The sequence below is a fragment of the Eutrigla gurnardus genome (assembly GCF_963514095.1).
Source record: "Eutrigla gurnardus genome assembly, chromosome: 10".
In the NCBI taxonomy this organism is placed as follows: Eukaryota; Metazoa; Chordata; class Actinopteri; order Perciformes; family Triglidae; genus Eutrigla; species Eutrigla gurnardus.
This window is the reverse complement of record NC_139924.1, coordinates 28,020,490-28,046,045: the sequence shown is the minus strand read 5'-3', so window position 1 is coordinate 28,046,045 and position 25,556 is coordinate 28,020,490. Positions and strand designations below refer to the sequence as shown.

General features: G+C 43.0%; 1 protein-coding gene across 3 annotated transcripts in view; it reads right to left on the bottom strand.

Moving 5' to 3' along the window:
• Positions 1-19,623, bottom strand: part of esamb (endothelial cell adhesion molecule b) — a 35,690-nt gene extending 16,067 nt beyond the window's left edge. The window contains exon 1 of one of the 3 annotated variants that reach the window (XM_084019660.1): positions 19,520-19,623. Coding sequence is in view for 2 of the 3 variants with exons in the window: in XM_084019658.1 (XP_083875784.1) it covers positions 13,923-13,977 (55 nt within the window). In the remaining variant the exon portion in view is untranslated. Of the gene's footprint in view, positions 1-13,922; positions 14,293-19,519 lie in introns of those variants that run through there. The other 2 variants (XM_084019658.1, XM_084019659.1) reach the window with 2 other exon arrangements.
• Between the last annotated feature and the right edge of the window lie 5,933 nt (positions 19,624-25,556).

Below are 25,556 nucleotides of genomic sequence, written 5' to 3'. Positions count from 1 at the left end.
CATCCTTTTCATCTGGTTATTGATATTAAATCACAGATCAATACTTTATTCTGGTTCCTCCAGCTGTAATAAACCAGCCCACGTGGGTCTTGCTGGATCCAGTGAATCCACCTTGGTGAAATTCAAGAGAGTTTCTGGATGGTGTCATGAACCCAGACAGAGTGTCTTATCTGTGACAAAATATATTATATTTTACTGCCATTTCCAGCGTTTTAAGCATATTTAGATGATTATCAGGGTAATATTGTCAATCTGACTGAAACAACTATAAATATCATGGAATATGTTGTGATGTCGTTCAACACCGTGCTCCATCATTAATTGAACGAGTGTCCTCATTAGGAAGCGTCGCCTTTCTGATCTCGACACTGCGTTTCGTCGTCTGATCCGAGCTGCGATCTGTGTCAGAGCGCCGCGACGACAAAGTCTCCAAGTGACCCGTAAACCGCCGAGTCATGCGAGAACAGACACTATGATGAATTATTTAAGCGTCAGATTCTCTTGTCCTCGTTATGACGGTTCATTAGTTCTTGTGAAAATCAGGGTGTTTGACTTTTTCAACCAAAGGAACTTAACAAGTGAAGAACAGATTGTTCCAGATTGGTTGATGTTGAATGAGGACAAACTAGACGATTACGACTGAACCAAAAAGAAACTAAACGGGGTTATCCCGCGACTTCTAGACAGACAACACAGGGAGGAATATAGGACAACAAAATAGCCTTGTTGGTCTAAACGCGCCTGTTGGACTGACCCTACAGGCTTCAAACAGATGGTGCTTCAATAATAAATATTTGGGGAAGGCTCCTTTAAATTGGATTACATTAGTGTAATCTCTGCAGCTATTTTAAACCATTTCGAGTGTGCTATCTCATCACAGTAGCTTTAATCCCTCTTAACTTTTGATTGTGTTTAAATTGATTCTCCTCACACACACACACACACACACACACACACACACACACACACACACACACAAACACACACACACACACACAAACACACACACACAAACACACACACACACAAACACACACACACAAACACACACACACACACAACACACACACACACACACACACACACACGGCCGCAAACTCCCACAACCCCCCTGGTGCTCGAACTCGCTCGCGTTCGCTCTCACGTGCACAAACACGCGCACGTGAAGGCGAACCCTCCGTTTTCATTGGTCGTATGCAGAAAGCAGGGGATGCTTTAGGGGGCGGGGCTTACCTGCTGACTGACAGGTGCCTACCATGCTACCAATGCTAGTTAGCTACTAAGAAGACTTTAACACTTGGCTGTAAAGTTGACCTTGAATTATAGAAGCTAACTTTGTTAGCAGCTTCACACCAGAACTCGAGGCTTCCAAACCGTAGTCCACAAACCAAGGGTTGACGTCACCATGACAACGTCCACTTCTTATACACAGACTCATCACCAACAACGTTTTCATAAAAACATCACAGCCACTTTAAGGCCTTTCAACACTCGTGCTTCAATAAGAGACTCGTATGAGACCGAACCAATAAAAGAACAAATCAGAAACACAATGCAAGGAAACGATTATTTTCTATATAAAGACACACAGATTATTAATTTCCTCACTGCCTCGGACACATTGTCGTTGTCTCCGTCGACACAAAAGTGGACGGATTAGACGAAATAATAATAAAAGAGATTGAAGCAAACGTTGGATTCTATATTTTGAGTTGTTCTCATTGCTGGAATTATTTATAAAAGCTTAATTTCCTGAACATTAAAGCAATCATAAATACGATTAGTACCGTCACAAACCTCCAATCATCACCTTGAAACAGCAGATTAATTGACTGCTGTGTGTCTCAATATAGTTCATTTTATATCTCGATTGTGCTGCTAAACAATCACCATATTATCCTGATAATCATCAAAATATGCCTAAAACTCTGGAAAGACTAAGTTTAGTTTCCTCTGGTCCTTCGGCTACATCTCTTCGTCACATGTGTCGGATATATAAAGTACATACATCCGATGTACGATCCATCACGCCGTTTCTAACTTTAACCCGCTCTATTAGACGTGCACTGATTTCTCTCCACCGTGAACTAAATACATATTAGAATGGCACGCTATAATTAGGATTTTTTTTTTTAAATATTGATTCCTACTATGTAATGGCCTCTACGACAGGTGATGTTAATTATTAATCACCTAATTTCTGAAGCTTAAAGGTAAAGATGTTGAAGGTGCTGCAGCGTGAAAATGTAACTCATACCTGATTTCTAGTTGTCGACCTCGAAAAAAGGACTTTCATTATATTGAAAATATAATCGTTTTTTTTGTAAACTTCAATTGAAAACCCAATTTGGAGTAAAGCCAGTTGATGGTGGTGCTAATCTTTTACTTGTTACCTCAGCTTTGGTCTTCCATTGTTCTGGTTTTAATGGTTTTTCATTCCCACGTCTTCTCAAGAAAAAAACCCTTTAAGACGAAACGTCTCAATCCATGAAAAGGAGGCTGTTGCATCTCATCGATAAGTCGCCTCCAACTCCGTGGTATTGATCGGTTTTCACTTTATAAATCTATACCTGCCTGTGGGAAATCATGAGGCCTCTCAGCGCTTTAATTTCCACACAGAACACTAAGAAGACTTCTCCCCGGAGTGTCTGGTTTAATTTAGGCCATTTCATTTCCTGTCTACGACTTTAAATGAAATGTGTAAAACAAATTTGCATATTAACAAGAATGTCAGAGTTGATGAGAAGATTGACGCCGATCCCGTGACTGTTGGGTGAATATGAAGCTTGAGATGGTTGGAAACATCAAGCCACCAGTCTGGTATTGATGGCTGGTATGCTGATGATTTGGTGTTGGTGTGTAAGTCTCAACTCATATATCAAGAAAATGCCAGTTTTACTCAAGGATGAAATGATAATAATGCATTTTTGGGGGGCGGCAACCTCCGGTTCTGAAAAGTGAAGCCAAACCTGAAGTGCCTTAAACATGCATTCTCTCTGCTGTCCACCAGGGGGCGACTCCTCTCTGGTTGTATAGAAGTCTATGAGAAAATGGTCCTACTTCTCTCTGCTGGCCACCAGGGGGCGACTCCTCTCTGGTTGTATAGAAGTCTATGAGAAAATGGTCCTACTTCTCTCTGCTGGCCACCAGGGGGCGACTCCTCTCTGGTTGTATAGAAGTCTATGAGAAAATGGTCCTACTTCTCTCTGCTGGCCACCAGGGGGCGATTCCTCTCTGGTTGTATAGAAGTCTATGAGAAAATGATCCTACTTCTGTCTGCTGGCCACCAGGGGGCGACTCCTCTCTGGTTGTATAGAAGTCTATGAGAAAATGGTCCTACTTCTCTCTGCTGGCCACCAGGGGGCGACTCCTCTCTGGTTGTATAGAAGTCTATGTGAAAATGGTCCTACTTCTCTCTGCTGGCCACCAGGGGGCGACTCCTCTCTGGTTGTATAGAAGTCTATGAGAAAATGGTCCTACTTCTCTCTGCTGGCCACCAGGGGGCGACTCCTCTCTGGTTGTATAGAAGTCTATGAGAAAATGGTCCTACTTCTCTCTGCTGGCCACCAGGGGGCGACTCCTCTCTGGTTGTATAGAAGTCTATGAGAAAATGATCCTACTTCTGTCTGCTGGCCACCAGGGGGCGACTCCTCTCTGGTTGTATAGAAGTCTATGAGAAAATGGTCCTACTTCTCTCTGCTGGCCACCAGGGGGCGACTCCTCTCTGGTTGTATAGAAGTCTATGTGAAAATGGTCCTACTTCTCTCTGCTGGCCACCAGGGGGCGACTCCTCTCTGGTTGTATAGAAGTCTATGAGAAAATGGTCCTACTTCTCTCTGCTGGCCACCAGGGGGCGACTCCTCTCTGGTTGTATAGAAGTCTATGAGAAAATGGTCCTACTTCTCTCTTGATGTATTATCTCAGTAAACATTGTAAACATGAGTTTATGGTCTCAATCTCTAGTTTCAAGTCTTCTTCAATCCAGCATGATGTTCATTTAGTACATTATGGTCCATTTAGAGTCCACCAGACCAGAAAGCAGGGGATGCTTTAGGGGGCGGGGCTTACCTGCTGATTGACAGGTCGCTAACATGCTACCAATGCTAGTTAGCTGCTAAGATGACTTTAACACTTAGCTGTAAAGTTGACCTTGAATAGAAGCTAACTTTGTTAGCAGCTTCACACCAGAACCCACATGGATCCAGATCTAGTAAGGTTAGCTGCTCGCTTTATGCTAAGCTAAGTGAATGCATCTTATCTAACTCAGATTTCTTTAAAATTTTGAAGTACTTCCTTAAAAACAACACTTCTAAACCCAGTAGAATGGCTTCCTCCAGATGTTGCATGCGGACGCCTCTCGTCGCGTCCTCGTCTTCCACGAGGAACCCGGGGAGCGTTCGAGTATCTGATGTTGGTGACAGATTATAAACCTTCACGCTGTAATTCCTCTCCGAAGAGAGCTCAGTGAAAAATCTGAAATCAGATCACTCAGCTTCTTAATTACAGTCTGGCTGCGTCGAGCCTCCCCGCGTCCCACAAGGCGCTAAAGTGTCGAGGCTGTCGAGTGACCCCCGGACTCGTGCAGCCGCTATCAGCTCGCTCTCGCCGGCGCCGCTCGCCACGTGAACATTGATAAGCGTCAGATCCGGGAGATAAAACCGTCCGACCCCCTCGTCCTGCTGCCACACGAATGGTTTATAAATATCCTCTTCAAAGATGCCGTTGAGGGTGTCGGGGTGGTTATTGGCCACCGCCGTCGCCGCTGTCGCTACACTGCAGACACATTCAAGCTCTCGGCCTGCCTTTCATTCGCTGCCACTTGGACCCGATGGAGAGGGGGACGCCGTGGGACTCGTGACGGGCAGCTGGGATGAAAGAGGGTCAGACCGGCCGCCAAAAACCACGAGACCACTTGTTGTTTTTATACAAGCGTTAAATCAAAACCTGCATCAGAGGTTAACCTTTACCTCCCAACGTACACAATAAGAGCCTTTCTTGGTCCAAGCTGATATCCCCTGTGTGTGTGTGTGTGTGTGTGTGTGTGTGTGTGTGTGTGATCAAAGCCTCCTTCCCTCCCTCGCAGACTGTACAACCCGGTTTCTCCGTTTCTTGCGTCTGTTAAGAGTTAAATGTATTATAAGCATCATATGAACATTTCACGTCACAATAACTGCGATTCACGACATAATCCCAATAAAATAAGAATGTTTAACATGTAACACAGTGTCCCGACAGAAGTAGCTAATTTCAAAAAGCATATTTTTTTGTCACTAAAACGTTTCAACACGTCCTTTGAGCTGCTCGATTCATTTAGCCAATTCAAATATTTTGATTTAATATATTTTCTGCTGCAAATCACATTTACACAAATAAAAAATGTCAAATTAATTAAATTATTAACAAAAGGTATTTTCCTTTTAGGAGAAATGGGTCGCTTATAATGCCATTAAATCACAGTGGAATCTCTTAATCACATAAATGATAAGATCCGCCTGCATAAATAAAAGGATAAATAAATAATTAATACATTTTTGCATCCTTTTTTTTAAAAACCAGGCTCTATTTTTCACTTCTCTACCATTATAACAAACTAGAACGTTTTACAAAGTCACTCGTGGCGATATTCACGATTATCAGGATACGAGATAAAATCTGATATTGTCCAAGAGTGTTGAATGTCAGGCATTCATGCTGGTGTTCATGCTGAATATATCCTCACTTTAAATAAAATGACGCCCGATAAGCAGAAAGGAAAAAGGAGTTAGAAGAGAGTTAGTCTTAGAGTTTAATCTAGCGGAGGTGAGAGGAAGCCAATCAACACGGATTATAATCAGACCCTCCGTCCGTATCTTGTCTTGGTTCGATGAATCACATTTTAAACTTATAATACGAGCTGGATTTTTTCTTATTTAAACTTGAATAAAAATAATGAAAACACTGTGTGAGAGAAGCTTTTTTAAAATAAGGTATCCGTGGCTCCTCTCCTGGACAGTTGGGAAGGGTTAAGCCTTTAATTCTGCCACAGTTCAACAGAGCATCGATCCGTTGAGCCATCGATGGAGGGGGAAGTTGGGTTTTGGTTGTGGAGGAGAGATAAAACAAGATGACTTCATCTTCTGATGTTAAGCTCTTCAGTGTTTTATGCCGAGGCAATTAAAGCAGCGAGCACACAGCGGTTTCACCGTGAAGCCCGGCGCCCTTTGACCTCGGCAGCCTGGTTCCCGCCCTCCAAGACGCCCCCCCCCCCCCCCCTCCCCCGTCGTGTCCATCTGCAGCGGCCTCGCAGATAAACGATCACCGTTTCTTCGTCGGGTCACTAAGCTGCCTCCCTCTAATCTCATTAGCAGGCCAAGCCGACTTTAGCCCGGAGGAAGATGGAGACGGACAGACGTCTCACACGACGACATCACATCACCGCTGTCCTTTGACTCGGGAGACAATCGCATTAGACTGCAGGAGAGAGAGGAACCTGGTGGTAACGAGCTGGATCACGGCTCGGGTCTGGTTCTACTCAATAAACAAAAATCACTATATGCAGCTGCATGATACACATGGAAGAATAAAAACACCAAAACTTGCAACGATATATTAGAGACAACATCAGATTTACACTCACATAAAAAAATACACAAGAAAGTTAACACAAGCTGCTTAAACCAATCAGACTTGAGTATAATTCAAAATATTGATTATATTACATTTTATTTAAATATTCCTTGATTTATCCCTGTACTGCAAAGTGCCAATAGAAGGTCATTTCAGCCAGTATTAATATATAATAAACAAATAGATATGCCTCTAAAATCAGTCAGAGCAATAAAGCTAATGAGGCAATAAATAAATAAATCTAAACAGAAATACATATTTTTATATTTATTGAATGTGATTTTTATTAAAGGGCAGGCTCGAAAGCAGACAAATGAGTATTGAAAACATTTCATTTCAGAATCAATTCATCGGCTCTTCCGATCAGAGATTCAAAATTTAGAGATCAAACTATTTAGGACCGATATCAGCTGATTGCGGCGGTGAAGCTCATTAGTCAGTGGAAGTAAAAGTCACGTAATTTTTTTTTCTAAAGCAAAATTAACCAAAACTAACATCCGAACTATAACTATCAACTTTATAAGGCAACAAAAAGACGGCTCTACAAAACTGAGTCTCCATCTTTCTGAGCTCAACTTCCTGTTACGCTACAGAGATGCCCTCTGGTGGCCTCTTCCAGTAACACTGCCCAAGCCTCCCCGACAGTACATCAAAATAATTTAATTCCACAGCACCGTCTTCTCAAAAACTTCATCTTTTGTATTTTACCTCACGCTGGATTTTCAAAAGTAAAACAATCTTCTAGTATTGAGGTCCTTTAATATTGCAGCTCTGTCTTTTCAGCACTCACACTGATTTTCTCATTAAAAACTGCAGCAGGATCTCCGTCCGGACTTTGACCTTCTTTTGGGTAATTTGTCGGTTTCGGTCGAGAACGCATGAATAATGAAACACCGTCTTAAACGCTACAAAAACCAGCAGATGTCTGAATCATTGATTAATGACAATCCGACTCTCTACAATATGAAGCGCCGGTAATTTTAAGAAGAGCGTGAGGAGCTTTTTTTTGTTTGCCTTGATATCTCTCTGTGATAAAGTTTTTTGTAGCTCTTAAAAGCAGCTGTTAACATTTCCCTTTGGCGTCAGTAAATATTGCGACTTTAAAGAGTTTTCAAACAAAAGGTGGGAAAAATGTTTGTGCTTTTATCTTCTCTCGTCTGCTTCAAGTGTGACAGTAACGTCTATTTACAAAACAACCACAGATTATATCCATATTAACCTCGGCATCAACTATTTCAGTCTGTTACCATGGTGACGCCTTCAAATTGTCTGATCATTAGTTAAAAATATGAATATTCATGACATAAATGAGAGGAAAATCTCTGCCGTCGTCCCACAGACTGGATAGAAGACGTGGTCGTCGTCATGGGGATGTCGCCCCGTTTGGTTTGTGGACTTCATTTTTTTGAAGCCTTGAGTTCAGCATTTTGGTTGTCGCCATCTTGGAATCTTTGCAACCAGTGAAAGGAAGTGACCATATTTGGACTGTGGAGGAGCGACGGGTGGATCTGAGCCAATACTCAGCATCGGAATCGGTCCGATACCGGCCGAAAGTACTAAAATGTAAATATAAAATCAAATCCGATCTATTAACCTGATTGTGCAAAACTTTGAGCGATGCCGAAACACACGTGAACAGTCACATGACTAGTTGCTAGAATGTCAGTCGATCAAAAAATGCTGCTAAAAGTTCAGTTCTACGTGAAAATGTTTAAATTAAAAGAAGAAACTGAGATGTTTTATTCATCTTGCGTTCCTGGTGTTTTCTACTGTAAGTAGACTGGTGGTTGCATGCTTCCTCCCTCCTTTGTCTCCAAAGTAATGTCTTTAAATATCTCAACTAAAGAGTAAAGACCGGCCGAATTAAGTTATTTCAGGGCCGAATCATCATTTCTCCTCTCGCCCGGTTTCAGGATGGATTTCTTTGGGGGGGTATTTTCGTGGGCAGACTTGATAGCAGAGAAACTTCCACCTCCCCACCTGAAACGGAGTGTGTTTGATGTCTGAGCCTTGGCAGCAAAAAGGTGCCATGGTTACTGGGCTTATCAGGTGTGAGCAGGTTGCTTAGAAGCTGCTGTGTTCGCCAGATCAAATTAGGAGGACCGACCACCTCCGGGCTGGAAATAGAAACGAGCAAATTCCCCTCCTGAGGAAAAAAAAAACTATATGGGAGGCAAAACTCTATAGCTTATAGATGTAACTTCACGCTTGAGTAACTTGCTGCCACGGAGATGCAGGAGGGTGCTTAACAAAAAGGGTGCTATTTTAATTTCTTCTCTTAAAGGTGATGAACCAAACAGCTTTACTGTTACTGTGGACGCAAACCCACTTTCAGGATGATTGAGTCGGACGTCTGCGCCCGCTCGGCGCCGGAGAGCGTTAATGATGGAGTCCCCGTTATAAACACGGTGACGTGTTTATGTTCTGCACAATCCAGCGTGACTAAACCACCTCGCCAGCGTTGGTCTTATCGAACCCTGATGGTCACGTTAACGATGTCTGGAGAGTCTCAGAGACGCCGGCGTCGCCTCGGCCGGCGGTTGGGTCATCTCTCAGCCCGCCTTCAGTGTCACACACCCCACAGAGCCAATTATTCCAGAGGTTTGACACTCTGTCACTCAGATTATAAAGAAAATACAGTTGGGTTCTCGTATTCTGTTCACTGGGCTGTTTTTCTTTTTTGAGCCACAACAACCCTAGAAGGTATTAAAACCCACAACACAACACAAAAAGGTCTGATCCCTCATGTCAACCTCGATATCTCAAAACCACTTAAAGACAGAAGCTTTGGATTCCAAGGTCATTAACTATTCAAGGTAAATTCAAGGCCTTGAGAGAGGAAGCAGCGCTGCTTTAACTGGAAGGAGGAATAACTGCACGCTGCAGGATTGACCTGAGGAACCCAGTTGAGCCTCACTTAACCACAACTTAACCACACCTGCTGCAACCATACGGTTACACCTCCGACCAGATGACGCCATTAATCCCCCCCCCCCCCCCCCCCCGCCTCCATCTGGCGAGCAACCGGAGAAAGCAGCAATCCCGCCTCTCTCTCTCCACTCCTGTCCTTTTACATGTAAAAACACATTTCACACGGCGATCACCTTTCATTTTAAAACCGACCTATCGCCAGGAGAACTCATCCCACCGCCGGTAAAATAAAAAATCAGACAATCCCATCCCGTATGGCCGTTCTGTGACAGGAAGCAGGACTATAATCTTCTAGCGTCTTACTGCAAAAACTCATCTGCCGCCACGAGACAGTTCCTCACCTGCACGACAGGCAAACGGATAACACAGCAGTTTGCACACGTTTTTTCCACGAAACATTTTAAGTGCTGATGAAACTGTTTCATTTGTTTTGTAGTGCTTTAAAAAAAAGTGTAGAAACCTTCTTGCAATTACCGTTTCTTTGACTCTGCTTCTCAGTTTAAGAGTAATTGTGATGAGTCGTCTGAAAATTAATTCCAGCAGGTTAACGTCGTTTTTCTTCCACGAGCATTAAATGGGACGAGTTTTAAACGCCTGGTGGGAATCTTTGCGTCGCCGGGGACGACGGCTGTTTGTGTTCGCTGCTCTCTGAAGTTCACACACCGCAGAGCGATGGGCTCATTTAAAAGAGAGGGGAATGTACCTCATTAGTGTGTGCCATTATTTTTCCCAGGGTGCACCCTGGTGGTTTAAATCACCACGATCCCTCGCCCACACCTGGAAGGGAGGGGGGATGAATCCTCCAAGACGCATAATTTATGGGCAACGATCAATGCGGCGACGGCTGCAAATGTAAACGCGGCGAACGTTTGTGATTCAGAGATGGAAAGAATCTAATTGGCCGAGTGGGAAGAGATAGCCTAACAAAAAAAGTCTCATCTGCCGGTGGACAAACTGGTCGCCGGTGGCAACGACATTCGCCACATGTAGCAGGAAATGTGGGTGGAGAGGTGACGACAGGTGTGTCACCTGTCAGGCTGCAGCAGCAGCAACTTTTCACTGTAATTACACGACAACCTGCAGGAGGGTCAACGCTGGATCTCATCAACTCCATCACATTAATACGGCGAGACGGCTTCTTAACAAAGCCAGGCTTACTCACACGGCTGCATGAAAATATAGATTCAAATCAGATGATTAAAATTCCTCCTCCGGGGGCTTTGGCATATGATCAAAACAGTGTATTTATTTAATGGAGCAGAGATGATTGACAGTTTCTTCTTCTGCTAATAGAAGGAATCGTGGCTGAATTTGACATTCATTGTCAATTAACACAAAGAGAAGCCGTTCTTCAATCAATTAATTCAGGTTCACCTACAGTCGATCATACCGTCGATATCACAGACAACATGTGGTGTTTCTATGAAGGGAGTCTTCAAGGCTAGATCTGAACACGGCAGATTCTGTTTGGGAAACGAACCGGGCTGAGAAAAACACGAAAAAACTCAAGATCGTGAGCCGGCCGGGTCAACTGCTTTCCAATACGGCCCTCACTAATTAAATTCATCGTTTCCTGGACAATTAAGCTCATTAGACCAATATGGATATCACGTTGGGTTATTAGCAGAACTGATGAGCATTTCTTCCTTTCAGTTTAAAAGAAAGAATTTCAGCAAAGTAAAATATGTGTTGTTGGACTCTGCCGAGGTTTGCAGATCACGAATGCACCAAACATCAAAGAGAGACATTCGGCACAGAAGAAAAAAGATGCTGATGAGGGCGAAACACGGATGTTCATTTTAATTATATTACCCTGAACAAGAGTGAGATAAAAACCAGTGTTAACACGGTTCCTCAGTCACATCAGCTCGATGAGCCGGGACGCAAAGCTGCCGCCGACACCTGTCAGCCTGCACGACTGTAACCGTCACCGTGTGTGTGTGTGTGTGTGTGTGTGTGTGTGTGTGTGTGTGTGTGTGTGTGTGTGAGCATGAGCCAATTCATTTGACCCAGTTTTATATAAGAGAATCCTTTAGGTACCCGGCTCTTTCTGCAGGGGGGGGATCAATCAGGCTCCCACACACTCAGTAAGCCTAATAAATGTACCGTTCTGGTAATTTACCGGTTTGAGTCAGAGATAAATCCAGCTCCATGAGTCAGAAGACGAGTGTCAGAATAAAATCATCATCTGACGAAAACTGTAAATACAACCACATAATGATTGACAGGTCCATTTAGAGTCCACCAGACCAGAAAGCAGGGGATGCTTTAGGGGGCGGGGCTTACCTGCTGATTGACAGGTCGCTACCACGCTACCAATGCTCGTTAGCTACTAGGATGACTTTAACACTTAGTTGTAAACTTGACCTTGAATTATGAAGCTAACTTTGTTAGCAGCTTCACACCAGAATCCACAAAATTATTTAAGTTATTGATTGATTCCAGTCGATTTTAGTGCCATTTTAAGAGTTTTAAGCAAATTTTGACGATTATCGGCATAATATCCTAATTAATAAAATAGTAAAAATCCACACGAGACAACAACAAAACCATTTCCATGACGCCAACAAGCAACAAGCTCTGGAAAATCAACCGAGTCAGTGGACCTTGTGAGAAGATTTGTATTTTTTTTTTTTTACTTTTCTAATTAACCAAAGCTGCTTTCAGGACGACGTATTTATCCAACAACAACTCTGGTATCTGGATGTGAAAAGTCAAAGCCAGCTGGATCGAGTGTTGAAGTCCTTGACTTTGACTTCCAGATATCGTCCACATCTCTAAACGCCCGACAGGAAAACATCAGCTGACACCAGAGCCGATGTCATCACAGACGGACCGTCAGCAACACAATCAGCTGTGGACACGAGAGGACGTTAATAGCTGGAGAGAGGCGTTCTTTACAGGAGGAGGGGGAAGCCGCTCACTAACTACCCTGCTGGGACCAAATCACCTGGAGAAGGCGATGTGTTGCTGTTAATGTTTATGAGCATCCTCCTGAAGGATCCTGCAGGCGGCTACGTTGATTCTAGCGTTTCTTCTTCTTGTGTAAAAAGTCATCAAACCCAACGTTGCTCATGTGGAGTCGGACATGCGTAACAGTCGGAGCTGCAAGATTCCCCATTTATGACACGTCTGACAGGCGGGGGTTCTTGTTGCTTCGCTGTTGTCAGGAATGTGAAAAAGAAACCCATCATGCAAATTTAAAAAAAAAAATCCATTAAAGGCGGTTGAAGTTTCTCAGCTGTGAGATGCCAACTGAATTAATGTATATGTTGTGATACATTAAACAGCCGCACCAAATCAAAAAGGAGGACAGGCGGAATGCGACGCCAACGTGGTTCCATACAGAAGCCCATCAGAAAATGGTCCTACTTCTCTCTGCTGGCCACCAGGGGGCGACTCCTCTCTGGTTGTATAGAAGTCTATGAGAAAATGGTCCTACTTCTCTCTGCTGGCCACCAGGAGGCGACTCCTCTCTGGTTGTATAGAAGTCTATGAGAAAATGGTCCTACTTCTCTCTGCTGGCCACCAGGGGGCGACTCCTCTCTGGTTGTATAGAAGTCTATGAGAAAATGGTCCTACTTCTCTCTTGATGTATTATCTCAGTAAACATTGTAAACATGAGTTTATGGTCTCAATCTCTAGTTTCAAGTCTTCTTCAATCCAGCATGATGTTCATTTAGTACATTATGGTCCATTTAGGGGAGGGGGGGGGGGGCTGATTGTCAAACCTTGAGTGGGTGTCGGCCTCCATCACACCCAAAACATTCCAATAATTTAAGTTTATAACGATAAGTTTATCAATGAATCTATTGCAAAACCACTCGTACGGTACAAAACCACTACCAAGTGCAGAACTTTGGACTTAAAAGACCCCGTAGACCCAGCTGGGACGTCCCGTCCACAATAGTTTGAAGTAACATCAAACTCTTTCGGGTACTTTTGTGTCTTTTCACATCTCAGGGGGGGATGGCAAAGACGTCGACTAAAAAAAACACTTTCTTAAAATCCATGTCGGAGCATCAACAGTCTGAACATGAAGAGAGTTCTCAAGCTTTAAAGGGGAGATGCTGAGATTGTCAGCATGCTTGTTCCTGCATTTCAAATCAAAATGTGGTGGAGGAGGCGGAGGAGGAAAACAACAGCTCCTATAAAGCCAATAATATGAACGTGAAGTCAGGATTTAAACGGGGTTAAAGGTCAACACGTGCAGCAGGTTGCACATTAATGACTTAATGCATCAGTTAACCCTTTAAATCCACACCAGCGTGTTTCTGTGGAAGAAGTTGCTTTAAAAAGGGGGTTTTGGACTTTTGATGACAACCACGAGATCCCACTGAGATATTGATCTCTTTCCATAACATGTGAGTAATTAATGAGCTCACCTTGAAACATCCACATGAACATCAGCGTGGCTCGGAGTCTCATCTTCGTCTCCATGACGCCGCATCCAAAGAAACGGACGCTTCTTGGGGAAAAAATAAAGTTTAAAATAAAAAAACAGTGTCTTCGCTGCTTTAAGTGTCTTCAGGTAACAATTAACTGTCGGCGGCGCAAAGCGGCGACGCGACGTCCGTAAGTGGAGCTTCCTCTCCGGGTCCCATGGTGCCGCGGACGCGCGGCGGCGGAGATGCTTCCCCGGACTCCAAGTCTCCCAAAGCGGACTCGACGATCCACGCAGGCGGGCTTTCCTTCCTTCCCTTTCTGCGGTGACCTGCTTCACTTTCTGCCGCCTGTGTGGCTCCTCGATGTGGAGCTGCTGATCCACCTGCAGGAGCTGCTCCGTGGCGCCCCCTGGCAGCCAAAACCCGCAACTGCAGCAGGACTGTTGTCTCCTTTGATTAGTCCCGGAGTCCTGGAAGTATCACAGCGTGCTACTCTAATCCAATCCGAGTTCTCCATCAGGATCAGAACCAGCATTTAGATTCTGCATCAGGATCAGAACCAGCATTTAGTTTCTGCATCAGGACCAGAAGCAGCATTTAGATTCTGCATCAGGACCAGAACCAGCATTTAGTTTCTGCAACAGGACCAGAACCAGTATTTAGATTCTGCATCAGGACCAGAAGCAGCATTTAGGTTCTCCATCAGGTCAGAACCAGCATGTAGTTAGAGTGGGCTTTTTGGGCGGGAGGGGCAGGAGGTCAAACAGAGCCTCTCAAAGAGAAGCTTTATAAATGTAAGTAAAGACGTTCTAGAAGGAACCTCAAATAGAACAACCGCCATTAAAAACAGGTCACACCTCTCTGAACAACACGATTTAAAGTTAAATAAATATAACTAAAATAAAATAAATTATCATAATAATAATACATGATACATTAAGTAAAATAAGTCAAGTAAAATAGAATTCATGGTTATATAATGGAGAATGAGATGGAGGAAGTAATGAAAATGCACATGAATTATTGAATTTACACAAATATTGTATCCTATTGTATAAAATACAAGAACTATGAGTCCACATGAGTTCACATGAGTCCTGGATGACGTTACCTGATGTATTAAAGGTCTCACAGGAAGCCACTTAAAGCAGAGAACAGCCTTTTTACATTGTGATGTACGACTCGGCTCACAACAAACGGGGTCGCCAGGTGAAATATTAATGCAAGGTGGGCGATGTATTTTTAATGCAATATGATGGATTTCTTTTTACATGATATTAAAGTTTTGTTTTGTATGAGAGCTTAGCTGCAGCTCCGCACGCACACAAGTTCATAATTAAACAGAAGAATGAAGACAAATTGTTATTTTTCTTGGCGACAATGTGAAGAAGACCTTGGGGGATAAAAGAAATCACATTGTGCTGTTTTTCATTTTTAATCACAGAGTTAATTTGATTACGGAAACGAAAAAACAGGGTAATAGTGTTATTTAATTTTGAATTAGGATAAATTAAACAGTAATAGTGTTATTTAATTTTGAATTAGGATAAATTAAACAGTAATAGTGTTATTTAATTTTGAATTAGGATAAATTAAACAGTAATAATGTTATTTAATTTTGAATTAGGATCAATTAAACAGTCCTTTGAGAAAAAGCTGCAGGACTGCAGGCGTATGCACGGAAATAATGTTGAAAATAAAGACCCTTTTTCTCTAAAAGCTCCTGTTACTCAGAGTTTTACACATTTTTGTGTCTAGCAATACGACTAAGACACGTGATGTTGTAGCAGTGATGTTGTTCGGCCGAGTTAAGGGGGGCTGGACGCTCATGTATTTCCTCTTTTTATAAATGTGTATTCGATGCAAAAAAAAGTGTCACTCTTGCACGGCTGTACATTAGAAATGTGTGAATAATTGAATGATCGAGTGTGAAAGCAGCTGCACAGCTTGCATGTTGAGGCCCTCGTTTACGCTTTCGGCAAGAGCTACATTTTCAGGTCAATTCAGCAAATAAATAGTGTTACTAAAGTACGCACCTGTGCTTTCACTAGCATGCACGTGATTGACTGCACATGAATGGTGGATTCCTGCAGAATCTGTGATTTGTGCCACTTTCAGGCAGCTATCTGTAAGAGAAGCCTCCCTGCAGCCTCGCTGAATGCCTTCATTGTTGGTGGAGGAGCTGCTATCTGTCTGCTGGAGGTGAACCGTAGCCTTGACAGTCTGAGATTACATGACTGGACTTCTTTGTGGAGAACCTTTCCTCCTCTGCTGCACTTTCATTTCACATCAGAATGATGGATGGTGGCACGTTCCACAGAGTTCAGATTCATCGATTCTTTTGTGCCATCTAGTGGTCGAGGCCTGAATCATCTCTACCTGCGTTTCATGTTGTGTTTTTTAGGAGGTTGGTTGGCGGGGCTTGCAGGTCTCAGCAGCATGAACGGGTCAGCAGTCCCTCACAGGGCTGATTCACACTGACAGACCATGGAGACCGGCGGCTTCGGGATTCACTCTTGACCTGAGTGGCGTCGGACGGAGGCAGGAAGCAGCCGGAGGAACGCCACGTGAGACACGAGAACATGTCCTCTCAGGAAAGGTCCACAGCGGGGGAATCGAACCTGTGGGGTTTTCTTTAATTGACAGGCTGCACGTTTCCAGAGGGTGGCACTGTTTAGAACAGAGGTCTTCAACATTTTCATGACAAGGACCCACAAGGCCTAGACCCAGTGGAGGGACCCCCAAGGCCTATAGAGACCGAGTGGAGGGACCCCCAAGACCCAGCTGAGGGACCCCCAAGGCCTATAGAGACCCAGGAGGGATCCCCAAGGCCTAGGAGGGACCCCCAAGGCCTATAGAGACCCAGTGGAGGGACCCCCAAGGTCTATAGAGACCCAGTGGAGGGAGCCCCAAGGTCTATAGAGACCCAGTGGAGGGACCCCCAAGGCCTATAGAGACCCAGTGGAGGGACCCCCAAGGTCTATAGAGACCCAGTGGAGGGACCCCCAAGGCCTAGACCCAGTGGAGGGATCCCCAAGGCCTATAGAGACCCAACATATTAAACAAACATATGATTTATATTTGTTTTATAGGTTGTATTCATGTTAAGGTGTATTTTTGGAAGAAAATGTGCTTACCTGCTGATTGACAGGTCACTACTAAGACGTTAAAAGACTTTGAATGTATAATAATAAAAATGTGGCCCTGATCCTCTTTGATACAGACATATTTGAATGATAAAAAACAACGTTTAATTCACCCTGCACGTCTCTCCATATGGGATCCTTCTCTCCGGGAACATTAATGTTCAGGAGTTAGTGCCGTGGACATGATTTTAATCTCCATTAAAAAGAAAGCTGTGGGAGTCACACTGACATGCTGCCGTTGTGCAGCAGGAAGTCTCGCCGCCGTGACGGCCGCTAAATCAACTCAGAGGCTATTTGTGTGTTTGAGGCTCCTTCTGTCCATCTAGTATAGTCTGTTTTTAGGGGACATTGAGTCCCAGCACCCATACAAAAATATTGCATCGATAAATGCAATATAAATTCAGTCAGGTTGTTTTTTTTAAACACAAGTCCGTGTTTGACAAGCTTAAACATGGTGGAAAAAAACATAGACAGTACTGTTATATTTTAACAATGCATATACAGCAGACCCCCCCCCCCCAACAAGATCATGGTATGATCCAGTCTCCGTTCACCCCCGTTATACCTCATTAACATTCCATTTGTAAAACCAAGTGATGGCTTTATTAAAGTAAGATTTCCAGTCAGTGATTTCCTCAAAAGTCTGATGTTCTTCATTCACAAATGTGAGAATGATAGTCACGTTGCAATGTACAGTTTTTTGTGTAAAGGGGGGGGGGGGGCATTTTTTGGGATCATTGGGTGAAAGCTCTTTTCCTCGAGCCGCCCCTGCTGACCTTCATCACTCCTCATCGTGGTCACGCAGCAGATTAGATCTGAAGACGACCTTGTCTTCTGGTAGATAATGCCTTTCTGTTTGTGCAAGCGCAGTAATTATGAAGTTCTTCCCCACGAGTGTTTCTGTATTTGCACTATTGTTAGACAGTAAACATCCATCCTCCAGAGCTGCTTTGACCCCCCCCCCCCCCCCCCCCATTTCCCCTTCAGAGGCGACCGATCCTGATTTCATTCCTAATTGGTAATTTGCTTCACGCCAGCATTGCATCTGTCTGCTTGTGTTCGTGTCTCAGGAGCACGACGGAGCCTCGAACGCTGCAAAACGTTTGATTTTCACACATCTGGTCCTGTTTCCAAATAAATACAAACTATATCTATATATATTTATCTCCCATGTGAGCGTAGAATATCTCATATATCTGAGCTGTTTCTTTAATAACAGCAGCCTGGAGAGGGAGCTCTGACTCACCCTCATTACAGGTTTCATTCAGTAGAAGACAGGCAGAGAGATAACAAAAAGAAAAAAACACTGAATCAGATAAATATGGAAAAGAAGATCAGATGTTTGCTGTTTATGTGGATATAATCCTGCATGATATGAAACGATGATACAACAGAGAAAAACCTCTAAAGACTTTGTGTTTGTTGTTGCTGTTTTTAGGATCTTTAGACTGATTGTGTCTCGCTCCGCTTCAACCAGGATTTCCTGTTTTGTATCTTATTGTTAATTATCCTGCAGAAATCCCCATTTAGTAGTAGCAGTACTATTAGTAGTAGTATAGTAGTAGTAGTAGTAGCAGTAATAGTTATAGGAGTCATAGTAGTAGTAGTAGTAGTAGTAGCAGTAATAGTTATAGGAGTCATAGTAGTAGTAGTAGTAGTAGTAGCAGTAATAGTTATAGGAGTCATAGTAGTAGTAGCAGTAATAGTTATAGGAGTCATAGTAGTAGCAGTAGTAGTAGTAGTAGTAGTAGTAGTAGCAGTAATAGTTATAGTAGTCATAGTAGTAGTAGTAGTAGTAGTAGCAGTAATAGTTATAGGAGTCATAGTAGTAGTAGTAGTAGTAGTAGCAGTAATAGTTATAGGAGTCATAGTAGTAGTAGTAGTAGTAGTAGCAGTAATAGTTATAGGAGTCATAGTAGTAGTAGTAGTAGTAGTAGCAGTAATAGTTATAGGAGTCATAGTAGTAGTAGCAGTAATAGTTATAGGAGTCATAGTAGTAGTAGTAGTAGTAGTAGCAGTAATAGTTATAGGAGTCATAGTAGTAGTAGCAGTAATAGTTATAGGAGTCATAGTAGTAGCAGTAGTAGTAGTAGTAGTAGTAGTAGTAGTAGTAGTAGTAGCAGTAATAGTTATAGGAGTCATAGTAGTAGCAGTAGTAGTAGTAGTAGTAGTTATAGGAGTCATAGTAGTAGTAGCAGTAATAGTCATAGTAGTAGTGTTAGAGGTGACCATATTTGGACTGTTGGAGGAGCGACGGGTGGATCTGAGAGCAGCACCCTTACTAGATCTGGATCCAAAGTTAGCCTCATAATTCAAGCTTCAACTTTACAGCAAGTAAAGGGGGCGGGACATTTCTGACAAACACACTAAGTAGCTGACCAATCAGAGCAGAGAGCTTTTTGGGAGGGAGGGGCAGGAGGTGAAAGAAAGGAGCTGCTGCAGCATTGTTACCTTTTGGTTGAAGATCCCCGACATCATCACGACCTCTGCTCGTGTTTCACGTTCCCTCCTTCACCTTCACCACTGACTCCAGAGTACCGTCCTCCTCCTCCTCCTCCTCCTCTTCCTCCTCCCAGCGCCAGACTGGGAAGTCTCAGGAGTCTGACTGGGGAAGAGTGGACGTGGAGAAGAACAACAGAATTCAGTCAAAAAATTACAATTTTACAGATTATATTTAAAAACGTTTTGCTGTTTCTTCCCTTTAGTCTCACTTATATGAAGTCAGATAAATTAAATTATCTGGCAAATAATAAATCAAATTGTAGGTGAGATTAAGTCCCACCAATAATAATAATAATAATAATAATAATAATAATAATAATAATAATAATAATAATAATAATAATAATAATAATAATAATGTGATGCAGACGGAGCTGAACAGATTGGATACAGAAAACTTAATATTTAATGGAAATGCATGAATCTTCTCAAATGTGAAGTTCCTTAAAAAAAGGTCCAGTTTTCCTGCTTCTGTTTCTGCTTTAAGAAGCTTTAAGTTTGGAAAGAAAATGTTTGGTAATTGCACTAAGTGAACTATTCAAACCCAAACGCCCATTTCCAATCAGTGAGACTTTGTTGCTTCAGAGACAAAGAAAAGTCATTTGAAAAGTCTTTAACCAACAAACACATTTCAGAGCAGCTACTCTGTTTCCTGCTGCTTTTGTTTATCGTCCTCCTGAACTTCCGTTCTGTCGACGCCGTGAAGCATTTGTTTTCTTGGCGCAGACGTTTGACATCTGGTGGAAAACCAAACGAGCTCAAAACTCCATTTCCAACCCGACTCCTGCAGCTCTGAGGTCTGCCAGGGAAGATGTGCAGTGATGACATCACACCAGCAGAGGACTCCCATGAGCCTCCACTGCAATCTGGCTGCTCTGAAAATGACATTCAGTTTTTTTCATTAATGCTCGTTGGGGGTTCGGTCATTGCTCCTTTCCATCGATGAAAACCAGATACGATGCAATTTTTAGGTCCAAATCACGAGGACAGATGTCCCTGAGCAGGTACACATCTCTTCATATAAAACATAACAGAAACATGGACCAGAGGCAAAGTCACAATACATACAGTAGATTAGCTCTCAAAGTGGCAGCAACTATTCTTTCTCTCTTCATTTCTGCAAACTTTCTGCATGATGTTGTTTCGGTGGAGCTCATCTCATCCCATCAATCAAAGCAAACAAGTTACCTTTCAACGTCATCGTTAAATAAACTGCAAAGACACGAGTACGCTGATCGTACGGTCGGTGATGAATTAAGGAATTTAAAGTGTGATTTATTGTGTTTGATATTCTGCTTACTGCTTCATGAAAAGGCAAGAATTTTGAAGGAAAAATGTAATTTTGTTCAGATAATTGTTAATTAAATAATTAAATTTATGTAAATCAGAACTGCAATAAGAAGCTAAACATTTGACTTACTATGTCGATATTATGACACCATAAAAGAATAAGATGAGAGTGGGAAATTAAGACAAACAAGTCAATAAAAAAAGTCAGAATTATGAGATAATACGTCATAATTTAGAGATTGTAACTCAATATTATAGGGTGAATTAAATTGTTGCTATACTAAGTCAATGTTTTGTCTAGTTTTTTTGGCTTCAATACTCAACAAATATTGAAAACAAAATGTTCCAGTTGTCTTGAAGAAAAGAAACATTTCTGAAACGACTTTTCTTCCCTCATGGAAATTAATCTACATTTGGAGAGAAAAAAAGAAAAAAGCTGAGATTTGAGGGGAGCTGTAACATTCATCGCGTTCATTAAACATATATCTTGTTTTTATATTTCTGTTATAGTTGTACAGTGTTTTTGTTGACCCACTGCTGCTGTGACAAAAATATTTCCCAGTCTGGGATTAATAAAGTAATTCTATTCCATTATCAGATGCAGTCAGGGCTCCTCCGGCTCTCTGATCTCAGATCTGTTCATCTAGACGATGAGACATTAACATTTAAGAGACAAAAGAGGAGCAGGGTGGCGCCCTCTGTTGGCAAAAGCCTTGAAAGTGGAACTGAAGTCAATCTTCCATATGTGAAGTGCCTCATTCTCTCATCTCCCTGGCCACCAGGGGGCGACTCCTCTCTGGTTGTATAGAAGTCTATGAGAAAATGGTCCTACTTCTCTCTTGATGTATTATCTCAGTAAACACTGTAATTTGTGTATTGGCTGATGTTATCACACGTAATATTTTTTTTTCCAGGATGAAATGAATATCGGATTTTGATATCTGACCGTGGTCGTGACTTTTTCAGGTGACGGGGCGGCGGCGGTAGCTGCTTACCTTCGCTCTCTGGAGCATCGGATGTAAATGAGTTGCCGCCGTAGGCCCCACGCTGCTCTGACACTCAGCCTATTAATAAACTCCACGGCCCTCCTGGCTATCTGAAGGTCCTTATGCACTCTCCACAACACACACACATATGCACACTCTCCATTGGGGAACAAAAAACTCCTCCGACAGATGAATCTGCTGACACGGTGTGTTAGCGGGTCAACAGCCAAGAGAGGTAAACCGCTGCAGACGAGGAATCGCCGCTGTGAGAGACTTTCTTTTGGGGGGGGGGGGGGCTGTGAGTGTGACGCAATATGGAGTTCGTCATAATGAGATGGAGCCGGCCGGTGATCTCTGATCACACGAGGTCAGAGCTGAGAGGTCGAGAGGTCGACAGCTGAACCTCACATTCTTCACCGCAGTCAGACAGACAGACTGCCACCATCTGTACACACACACACACACACACACATAGACACACACAGACATCAATCGATCAAAGAAACCGATCGATCTGCAAACGTCCTCACGATTGTTCACAATAGTTAACGAGTACTTTGAGGAATATAGTTTGATTCTAGGAAATATTTGTTTGCTTCTTGCCACGAATGATAACGTTAATTTAAATATTTCAAGAGAGAGAGAAAAGTGTTGTGACTCTGTGCGGCGTAAGCCACCCCAGAGGTCTAGATAGTAGCTCACATTAGTCCAGAGACCAGACCAGACTATGTGGAGGAACCAGAGACTGTCTGTGGTCCCCCAGAGGTCTAGATAGTAGCTCACATTAGTCCAGAGACCAGACCAGACTATGTGGAGGAACCAGAGACTGTCTGTGGTCTCCCAGAGGTCTAGATAGTAGCTCACATTAGTCCAGAGACCGGACCAGACTATGTGGAGGAACCAGAGACTGTCTGTGGTCCCCCAGAGGTCTAGATAGTAGCTCACATTAGTCCAGAGACCAGACCAGACTATGTGGAGGAACCAGAGACTGTCTGTGGTCCCCAAGAGGTCTAGATAGTAGCTCACATTAGTCCAGAGACCAGTCCAGACTATGTGGAGGAACCAGAGACTGTCTGTGGTCCCCCAGAGGTCTAGATAGTAGCTCACATTAGTCCAGAGACCAGACCAGACTATGTGGAGGAACCAGAGACTGTCTGTGGTCCCCCAGAGGTCTAGATAGTAGCTCACATTAGTCCAGAGACCGGACCAGACTATGTGGAGGAACCAGAGACTGTCTGTGGTCCAAACAACAAGGTCTCTGCTGTATTTAAGTCCAGATTACCTTATTTGGAGTGTTGACGGAGCAGCTACAATGTTAGCATAGCGTAGCACCCATCAACCAGACTCCATTCAGAAAACCAGCGTTTTAAGTTATCTTGTCGTCGTGCAGACAGACCTAACAAAGCATGACTCAGCACTTTTTACTGATCACCGTCATTATGGAGTTATTTCAGCATCCTTTTCATCTGGTTATTGATATTAAATCACAGATAAATTGTTTATTTTAGGTTCATCCAGCTGGAGTAAACCTTGCTATTCACAGTGAATACTATGAACCCAGACAGGAGATCGTTTGGTAGAAAAAGACATCAGACAGACTCCGAGACTCCACTGTTAAGACGCCCTCTATTTTAAGCCTGTTTGTGGCCCTTAATAAGCTACACACTTCCAGCGAGCCCCAGATTGAAGCCATTGTGGGGCCTCTCTTTCTGTCACGCCTTCCAACAGACATCTGGACTCCTCTGCTGTTGCCCAATTTCCAGTCCCATTGAAGTGGGACAAAAGAGAGCAGGCGTCTGACCGTCCAAAAGTCACTCTCCATCATGTTGGGCTCTCGCAGCCTGACATGGAGACAATGAGGCGGAGGAAGAAGAGGCAACGGCACCAGGGAAGAGCTCTGGTCTGTGCTGGAGGAGGAAGGGGGGGGGGGGGGGTAAGTGAAACAGAGATCATACCCCCCAGGGGAGCTGTGTTTGTCCACAGGAGGAGGACGGAGGGGCAGATTGTGGAGGGAGGGAATGGGAGTGAAACAACAGCTGCTTGATAAATCAGAGAGTGGATGCTACAACAGCCAGGCTTGAAGGATCTGGATGCAGAACGACTGTTGGCGTGGCGTGCTCTCCATCATCACCACCACCACCACCATCATCATCAGCAGCAGCAGCCATGGAGACGATGCTGATGAGACCCAGGAAAACGATGGCGGTTGTTCTGAGGTGGCGACGCCGCTTCGCTGAGTGATTCTTTAAGAACAACGGTGCTTGGCGGCACTTAAGTGTCAAGGTTATTTGAAACCGCGCATATTTACCTCAAGAGTGGAAATAAAATAAGATGATCTCACAGGCAAGAGTGCAGAATGATCAATCCTGTATTTTATTGCTTATTTCATACTACGAATGTTCATATAAATTCAGATCAGTCGTGCTTGAAGACAACAGGTGAAGATGGAAACGGAGCATTAAGAAAGGGGAAAATGAGCAGCGTTGAAAGTTATTATATGAATATTATATGAATGTTAACCCTAAGTGGCGAACAAGAAGACAACGTAGATATGAGATGAATGTGAATTTTGCCGGTAATATCAAGGTCAAGAGAGTCTCATTTCAACGTATGTTGACCGGCCGCAATAACAACCTCACACTCTCGCACAATGAACACGTGTTCCCTTGGCTGTATATTATTGGCCAAAAGTTCTCTGGCCAGCTCTGATTGGACTTCCTAACCAGGAAGCAGTGAGATTAAACAAGCTTGTATGAGATAGCGCTAAACGTTGGTTTACGATGTAGAGAAGAAGATACCAACTTCCCAACATGTACCAGTATGAATATGAGGAAGATGTACTGGGAGAAGTTGAAAATATTCAATTTATGGCGCAACCTTTTTTTAATTCATTTTTAATTTATTTAATAATTTATTTTTTATTTTTTATTTATATTTAACGTTTGATTATTTTATTTGGTATTATTATTTTATTATTTTGATTTATTATTATTATTATTTTTATAATTATTTTTGTATTATTGTTTTATTATATATATATATTATATGTTTTTATGTCAGTACGAGCCTGAAAATTCACACAGGCATGAGGTCTAACTTTCAGCCAATCGTTGACCGCCCTTATACTTTGGCCCCGCCCTCTGGAGCTGTCAATCACAACAAGGCCGTTGGGCCGAAGCTCTTTCGCCGGGGGGAAAAACTGATTCCAACCCGAATTTGAGCTAGAAGGAGGATTTTAACGAGGAGGTGAGTTCTAATGAACCTTCACAAACATTTTCAGCTACATTCTGTAACGTTTGTTGAATATGGAAAACACGTAAACAGACAAACTATCTCTAAAAATAACGTAGTTTAGTAACACGTAGAGGCTAATCATTAGCCGCTAATGTAAGCTAGGTGGCGGATGTTGTCGTTGATCAATGACGTGTTTTAAGTCAACTCTAAACCTTAAATTATATTTTATTCATGGCATAAACTTAACGCTCTAAAAAATCCAAAGCTCGTTTTGCCTTTTTAACTTCGGCAATGACGGAATAAAACAGGAATAGCTCTCCTGTTGGGAGCAGGTTTTTGATTCCTTATTTATAGCTGGAGATTTGACGCGCGCGCACGCACACAGAGAGGGGGAAGGGGAGGGGGGGAGTACTGTCTCTTTAAAGAGTGACTCCCGGAGGTTGGCGTGGATTTGTTGCGAGGAGCAGTGAGTGCGG